Below are 8598 nucleotides of genomic sequence, written 5' to 3' on the forward strand. Positions count from 1 at the left end.
TCCTTAGCAGCAGTAGCCCTACAGAACCAGTGCACTTTAGATCTCTTGACAGCAGAAATAGGAGGTACCTGTGTCTTTCTTGGGGAAGAATGCTGCTACTTTGTAAATGAATCAGGAATTGTCAAAGATCACATTAAATCCCTCTGGGACAGGAATGACCAAAGACGAAGTAACCAGCTAGAAGGGGGGGGTATGCCATCTTTGGCTCACTTACTCCCTGGCTCCTCCCACTATTAGGCCCAATTTATTCTTTTAATTTTGCTCTTTGGCCGCTATCTCATGTGCTGTTTTAGTAGTTTTTTGCAGAACAGAATGCAGGCATTCGCCAACCAGAAGGTGGGAGAAATCTATCTGGCCTTGAATTCAGAACCTAGAGACACCTATGTCACTGGAATCTTTGAGACCCCAGGTAGATGCCTCTGATGACGTCCCCTCTCAGCAGGAAGTAGTTATGGAAGATGGACCCTCACCCCCTGTCCTTGCCCGGACTCTCAATTTTTTTTACTATTACCAAAAGCCTGGAATGATAGATCCTCCCTTCCCCCAACTGGTGGGCGGAGTATGACATAACCTGCAGCCCGGAAATACCTGAGTGACTAACCATGTACCTTATATGGACTATACATTGGACCACCAATCCACACCTGCCAAATACCCTAAGCCCTTGTCCTATATGACAATGCAGTAAGCCACCAATCAGTGTGCGCCGAGTACACTAAGCCCCCACCCCTTCCCATTCCGCCTTTCAAAAGGCGTGCCCACCCCTGCACATGCTGCTGTCCTCCCCTTGCGAGGCAGCCCGGCAGGTCCTTCTCCTCTAATAAAGCCTGTAAGTCCTGCTTTTTGGCCTCTGTCTGATCTTTCACCCTCCTCTCACCTCCTTGTTTACTTGGGAAATTGGTATTTTTCATAAGAACAATATTTCTGATAACATGTCAGGTTATTAATATGATAAATGAATTAATAATTTTTCAAACTGTTTGATTCCTTATATGGTAAATATTGATAGCTATAATCCACAGAAACAAAATTACTTTTTGGTTCCTCACTAATTTATAACGTAGTATAGAAATTCTGATGCCAAAATGAGAGTGATGAACAGCACAGTGCCTGGGCCAGGCCTCGGGGACAGTGTGACGGGCGCCCCGCGAAGGAGGAGGGTCAGGACCGAGTCCCAGGGCCCAGGCCTGCGCTCAGGGCTCCGCAGGGGACAGAGTCCCAGGCTGGAACCACAGTGTGGGGGACTCCCCATCTTCCCGGGATTTCCATTCTCCTTTCCCAACCTATGTCAGGGCCCCACTTCTCACTTCCATTGGGTGCCCGGTTTCTAGAGCAGCCAATCAGCATCAGGGCGGGTCACTGTTACAATCTCTCCTGGACTCGCCCCGACTCAGATGGTCCCACGATGCCCAGGATGCGGGTCCTGACGCCCCCCACCCTCCTCCTGCTGCTCTCGGGGGCGCTGGCCCTGACCCCCAGCTGGGCCGGTGAGTGCGGGGTCGGAGGGGGCGGCGCCCAGTCCCACACTCCCTCAGGTATTTCAGTACCGTCCTGTCTGGACCGGGCATCGGAAAGTCCCGGTACGTCGCTCTTGGCTAAGTGGACGACATAGAGTTCGTGCGGTTCGACAACGACGCGGCGAATCCGAGGCTGGAGCCGCGGGTCCCGTGGATGCAGCAGCCCTGGGTGTACTCAAATTATTGGGGCTGGGAGACAGGGATCGTCAAGTACTGAGCACAGACTCACAGGCAGAGAACCTAAACAACCTGCGCGACTACTACAACCAGAGCGGGGATGGTGAGCTGCGCGGCCAGGGTCGCTCTGAGTGGTCCGGGTCCGAGCGTCACCCCGAGGCGGCGGGACCTGCCCGGCCCCCACCCGGGAGGAGACCACCGGGACTTTGACCGATTTCACCTTCGGATTAGATTTAGTCTCCCCCGGGCAGGCGGAGGCTGGGCAGACCTCCCAGCTGGGCTATCTGGGCGGGGTTGGCCTCGGGGCAGGGCTGAGTGGACCTGGCTGACTTTGGGATCAGGTCAGGGTCTCACACCGATCAGGAAATGACAGGATGCGACGTGGGGTCAGACGGGCGCCTCCTCCGCGGGTACAGTCAATACGACTACCTCGCCCTGAACCAAGACCTGACCTCCTGGACCGCGGCCCACATGGCGGCTCATATGACCTGGCGCAAGTTTGTCTTTGCCCCTAATCCGGATCGATGGAAGGACAACCTGGAGATCCGATGCGTGCAAGGCCTTCACGTTTACCTGGAAAATGGGAAGGAGATGCTTCGACGAGCAGGTACCAGGGTGAGGCCTCCGGAGCAGGGCATCTGTAGGTTGAGGCTGGCTTCCCACGAAGAGGATGGAAATGGGATCCCTGTCGGAATGGGCTCTCCTGGTCGGACAGGAGTCCTGCAGCTTATTCAGTGACGCGCCCTCCAGCCCACCTTTCACTAACAGTCAACCCAGGGATCCAGCCCCTCCCAGAAATGACCATTATGCTCCCCGGGATCTTGGACTGCAAACGGTTTGGGTGCCTGACTCCAGGTCTTCCCAGTCATTCAGCCTCCAACTAAGTGATGACATTAGTCTGTGTCCCCCCTAGAGACCTGGAGACTCCCACCCTAGGGTCCTGCCCTGGTTTTGGGTGTTTACAAGAATTGGGAGGTTATCTCCCCGCTACTATCCAGGCTAGTGTGTGGGCTGTGTGCTCCTCCAGCCACCCCAGGTGTGCCGTCCATTCTCAGGATGGTCACATGGGCGCTGCTGGAGTGTCCCATGGCGGATGCAAAGTTCCTGCATTTTCTCCCCTCCCTCCAGACCCTCCAAAGGCACACGTGACACACCACCCCGTCTCTGCCCATGAGGTCACCCTGAGGTGCTGGGCGCTGGGCTTCTACCCTGCGGACATCAGCCTGACCTGGCAGCGTGACGGGGAGGACCAGACCCAGGACATGGAGCTGGTGGAGACCAGGCCTGCGGGGGACGGGACCTTCCAGAAGTGGGCGGCCGTGGGGGTGCCCCCTGGAGAGGAGCAGAGATACACGTGCCATGTGCAGCACGAGGGGCTGCCCTTTCCGCAGTTGGAAAAGGAGGGAGCTATGCTCAGGCTGCCAGTGAGTATGGAGGGGTGACCCCTGAGACCCTGGAACAGTACAGACGGGAGTCCATGGGGGACCTCACCCCCATAGTTCCTCCTTAGTCTCCTGCCCTGGGGCTCTGACCCCGTCCTTGTGTGTCCCCCCCAGGCAGTGACAGCCCCCAGGGCTCTGATGTGTCTCTCTCGGCTTCTAAAGGTGAGACCCTGCCGTGGGGAGGGGTGGGCAGAGGGGAGGACTGGGTGGTGGGGAGTCTGTGGGACACTGTGAGCATGAAGTAAAGTTTTGAGAATGTCACCAGTTATACTGACTGACCTGAGTCTGTTCATGATGATTGTCCTCCACAGCGTGAGGCAGCTGCCTTGTGGCGACTGAGTGCTGGAAGATGTGTTCACGCTTCCACCTCCTGACTCAAGAACCTCTGATGGGGGCTGGCCCTGCCCTCTCCCCACACTTTCTGGTCCAGCAGAGGTGGGCTGGGCCCTCACTATCGCTGTCTTTACTTCTTTGTATTCTGAGCTGCAAGCTGTTCCTTCCGCATTGAAATTAGGTTGCGGATGTGACTTTGTTCATTTCTTGCCATGAAGGGTTTGTGGGTAAATTAAAGGAGAAGATTCTAAATTTTGAGGGGAAATAAATATAAATACCAAGAACTTTCCAGAGCTCATGTGTTTGTTGTGCTGAGCTGTCCCAGGTGTAGACAGGAGATGTTTTGAAGACCAAGTGTGGTCAGGGCCTGTGCCCAGGTGGTGCTCAGTGCATCGTGGGCTTTGACGTGGTCACTCCTCGACGGGGTCACCTCTCTGCTCCTCTGACCTTGTCCCTTCAGTAGAACCTTGTCCCATCAGGACCTGTGGTCACTGGAACTCAGACATCACTGAGGCCTTGAAATGTGTCCTAATGCAGCACATCACCAGGACCATGAACAGCGAGGGCTTCCTGGGGTTGGTCTGCCTGGGGTCAGGCCTGGATGGGACTCCAGCACCCACCTTATGGGTGTTTGTTGTTTCTTTGCTTTTGTAGATATTATGCCTGTTACTGTTTTCATGTGTGAGTTATGGTGTACTTATCTGGTTGTCCCCGTCTGAAAGCAACAGGGTACATGTTACCCATCGTTTTCCCGCAGGCCCAGGGGTCCCTGCACACAGGACTCTGTGGTTGGAGAGATGCATTTTCAGGCTCCTCCTGCTCTTGCCTCCTTCTAGGGCCTGAATGTTCCAACCCTCTGGTCAGCTTGGTCTTTCTGGGGACCTGCCCCCACCCTGACACTCTGCAGGAACCTCAGCCAAGAGCCATCTCATCAGCAACCCAAAGACACTTGTCACTCAGGAGATGCCCAGGATTTTAGGAGCTCAGTGCCAGGATCCAGTGTCAAAGACCAGACATTTTCTCTTACCCTACAGGTCTCTGCCCACAGACCCATTAATAGTAAGAGTGCCCCAATAGTTGAGGATACTGGCACCTTACCAGAGTCCCACTCACTGATGAACAAGAGTCCAGTCCACCTCCTATGGAGGATGTTTACATGGTCCATACATTTATGAAAATTTCTCAACAAATTTAGTCAGAGGAGAAATTCAAGTTCAGCCACAATGTGATATTGCTGCCCACCTCCCAGGATAGTAAAAATGAAATAGACAAAATCAATTGTTAGCAGGAATTTGGACTCACTGTATCTCCCATAAATACCTAGTGGGAGAGTAAGTTCTTTCAAATACTTTGAAAATGGCTTGGCAGCTCTCACTACCCAAGCACTCGCTCACCCAATGCCCCAGCATTTCCACTCTTGGTTATATCCCCAATAGACACTCACACAAATGTGTGCAAAAACATATGAAGAACTTATTCATAGCTGCACAATTTGCAAAATCTGCATATAAGACAAATTCTCATGAGCACTAGAGGAGGAGTGTGGTGTGGTCATAGACTTGAACCCTTTTAGCCCTGAGAGTGAATACACTACAACCACAAGAGCCACGGGAAGGAGAATGGGACATAATGTGGAGACAGAGCCAGGTACAGGGAGGAGGCCATTGTAGCATTCCCTTCTCCCAAAAGCTGACGGAACTCACCTGTGGTGTGGCAATCTAGTTAGGGGTGAATCGGGATGGGGGCAGTGTGTGACCAAATAGAATTGAAATGGGTCCACTGAGGACTGGAATGTTCTGTGAGTGTTGTTGTTCCCACCTTCACCCGGTGAAAATCCACTATATCCATGGGATTTGTCCACGTCCCTCTGGGCATGTGACCCTTCATCTTTTCATCTATTTTTAAAATTATATCTTTGTAATTTCACCCAATTTTCTATTTGATCTGGTTCTTTCTCAATTTTAGATTCTGAGGGTATCTCTGTCTGTCCTAATTATTACTTTCCCTGAATCCTGTCTGTATGTCAAGAATAATTCTTTCCAGGGTAAAACCTCAAAACAGAAGCAGAAGCAGAAGTGGAGGAAGAAGAGGAAGAGGAAGAGGAAGAGGAAGAAGAAGAAGAAGAAGAAGAAGAAGAAGAAGAAGAAGAAGAAGAAGAAGAAGAAGAAGAAGAAGAAGAAGAAGAAGAAGAAGAAGAAGAAGAAGAAGAAGAAGAAGAAGAAGAAGAAGAAGAAGAAGAAGAAGAAGAAGAAGAAGAAGAAGAAGAAGAAGAAGAAGAAGAAGAAGAAGAAGAAGAAGAAGAAGAAGAAGAAGAAGAAGAAGAAGAAGAAGAAGAAGAAGAAGAAGAAGAAGAAGAAGAAGAAGAAGAAGAAGAAGAAGAAGAAGAAGAAGAAGAAGAAGAAGAAGAAGAAGAAGAAGAAGAAGAAGAAGAAGAAGAAGAAGAAGAAGAAGAAGAAGAAGAAGGGGAATGGTGTGTGACTGTGCAATGAATGGAGGGGGAGGAACATGATGCAGCCTTGGCTTTCAGTTCAGCCCAGACAACAGCTTTGACTTGGAACTTAGACCCGTCCACAGGGAACAGACACCTTTTCCTGCCTGTCGTTCAGCTGCTCAAGTGGACCAGGAGGACAGCCCTCAGGAAGGAAGGTCTAGATGTACCAGATGGAGGAGATTATTCCCCAGGCTTGGAGCCAGCTTCCTACAAACCCGGTGGGGGCGCAGGAATCCAAGGGGCTGGCTTCCCACAAAATGGGATCCGTGTCAGAATGCCCTGTGCTGGTTAGGACAGGGAGGAGTCCTGCAGCTCACTCAGTGACTCACCCTCAGGCCCACTCAGGAGTGTGAGGAACTCCCCTTCTCCCCGGGGTTTCCCTTCTCTATTGGACAAATTAATGACCAAATTACCAATAATCACAGCAGTGGCTGGGAGATATTTGAGTGGGGATCAAGTCACTCCTCTTTGGAGATGTCCTCGACTCTCCACACAGAGAGTGTCCCCTACGCCTCAGGTGACATGATAATGGCATCTCTGTGGGAAGATCTGGTACAGGAACCCTGTCCCTACAACTGTAGGTTCAGGGTCCCCGGCTCGTCCTCAATGACACATCCCTGCCCAGAGCTCGAGAGTGAAGACCAGCCAGGTGAGATCTTCCTTATGTCCGACCTCAGGGCAGAAATCAGGAGAGGAGGGTGGTTCCAGGAGGGGAAATGGAACTGGGGTGGGTCATCCCATGGGGCAGGACAGGAGCTGCCCCCTACCCCCGTGTCTGAACTGCTTCTGCTGGCTCTGCTGGACTGGGGGGGGGGGGGATGCAGGAGCTGCCCCCTACCCCCGTGTCTGAGCTGCTTCTGCTGGCTCTGCTGGACTGGGGGGGGGGCATGTGGCTGGGGGAGGTTGTCCCAGGGCGAGATTCCCGCCAATGCTGGGCTTCCTGCACCTCTCTGTGTCCTTGAGTACCCGACAGTGAGGGACCCGAGCACGGGGCTCCCTGTGGAATCTGAGCCAAGGGTAGGATGTCCAGGGCCACTGAGCTGCTCAGCCATGTGCACAAGGGTCTGCTTATCTTCTCAGACCTCACGAGCTTGAGGCTTGGGTGTGAAAACCATAGTAAAATTGATGTGTAGAATTAGGGTGATTACTTTAAAATTCTGACATAAAATAAGGTCCATTCACACACACACATGCACAGACAGATATTCACCCAGAATCTTCATCTGTGGTATAAAAACATGATATAAAGAACACATTAAAATATATGTTTCAGTGATTTTTAAAGAGAGCGGAAGGAGAGGGAGAGAGAGATAGAAACATTGATAAGACACACCTGCTGCCTCCGTAACGCACCCCACTGGAGACTGAGCTGCAACCCAGGCATGTGCCCGACTGGGAATGGAACTGGCCGTCCCTTGGTGCATGGGTGGATGCCCAACCACTGAGCCACACTGGCCTGGTGATATCAGGACCATGTGTGTTTCCTCCTGAAATCCTGACTTGGGCTGCAATTGTCTGCAGATCCCTGGGAGATTTGGGGGAACATTTCTCTCTGTGTTCTTTATTCTGTGGGTGTGGGAATTACTTTTTGCGTGTGAGGCAGAAAAGGGAGAGAGAGAAATTGCTGGAGAGATCACCTCTCTTAGTCAAATAGTTTGCCTGGCGCAACATGCCAGATCTGTTCTTCCCATTGGACATTGTAATGTTTTATCCTCTCATTCCAGGTCGCCACAGATGATCCCACAAGAAAACCAGTCACATCTCCCATCACCGTGGCCTCTGCTCCTCCTATGAGCTCTGTGTGAAGACTCACATGTCCCAGCCGTGTGAGCACAGTGAGCGTGAAGGGCACATGGTGCTCACAGCACCCTGATCTCTGCTCTGTATTAACGTCCACTTTCCTCTCCTCCAGGAGGAAGCAGAGGTGCAGAGTGGGAAGCAACATCCCCAGGTGGCACTGAGCTCACTCCTGAGTGACCTTGACACTAGGTCGGAGCTGTGTGGTCCAGAGGCCGGAGCTCCCACTCTCTGCCCTGGGCTCCTCCCCATGGTCCTATCACCATCCTGTGTCACAGATGAGAGAACTGGATCCTGAGAACTCAATGCGGTGAGTGCCAGTGTCCTGAGCCCATGAGGGGGGAGGTGAGAGGAAGAACAGACCTGGAGGTGCAGGAGCTGAGGGTTATGGGGACTCACTGTCTCCTTCCCGTGCCGCCTGCACTGCAGTTTCATAAGCTGCACCCACTGCTCCTGAAGGGAACGGACATTTGGTGACTCTGGAATTTTTAAAAACTGGAGTCTCCCTGCTTGTACTTCGTAATGGCTTCAGGGGTCTATAAGGGCATGAAGACCCTGCCTTTGAGTGACGTTACTCACTGAGCCCGCCCATGTCCATCTTAGGGCTGCATCTGAGGGACCCTTGCTATTCACTCATAGAAGCTTCCACAGCTTTGCTGGGCCGCCTCCATGTTCTGGGTGAAGTGGAGCTCAGAGCACCAGCCTGATGCTCCTTCAGGGAGACAGTGGGCAGAGGGCGCCCCCGGCAGGAGGAGTGGCAGGGCCCAGTCTCAGACCCAGGCCTGGAGCTCAGGTCTCAGCCCCAAGGAGGAGCCTGGAGCAGAGCAGCTCAGTGTTGGGG

The 8598-nt window shown here is 52.6% G+C and overlaps 1 protein-coding gene and 1 long non-coding RNA gene across 8 annotated transcripts in view; both read left to right on the plus strand.

Annotated features, from left to right (window-relative positions):
* The first annotated feature begins 1405 nt into the window (after positions 1-1405).
* Positions 1406-8598, plus strand: part of LOC102257066 (saoe class I histocompatibility antigen, A alpha chain-like) — a 60354-nt gene continuing 53161 nt past the window's right edge. For 6 of the 7 annotated variants that reach the window (XM_014530971.1, XM_014530968.1, XM_014530972.1 and 3 more), the window contains exon 1: positions 1409-1487. In XM_014530971.1, the coding sequence (XP_014386457.1) occupies positions 1415-1487 (73 nt within the window). In that variant the 5' untranslated portion in view covers positions 1409-1414. Of the gene's footprint in view, positions 1488-8598 lie in introns of all 7 variants that reach the window. The other variant, XM_014530969.1, reaches the window with a different exon arrangement.
* On the plus strand, positions 3125-3757 carry LOC106724278. The gene is made up of 2 exons (XR_001360030.1): positions 3125-3298; positions 3448-3757. It is a non-coding gene; the product is annotated as an uncharacterized LOC106724278 (long non-coding RNA).

Source organism: Myotis brandtii, unplaced genomic scaffold (assembly GCF_000412655.1).
Source record: "Myotis brandtii unplaced genomic scaffold, ASM41265v1 scaffold785, whole genome shotgun sequence".
In the NCBI taxonomy this organism is placed as follows: Eukaryota; Metazoa; Chordata; class Mammalia; order Chiroptera; family Vespertilionidae; genus Myotis; species Myotis brandtii.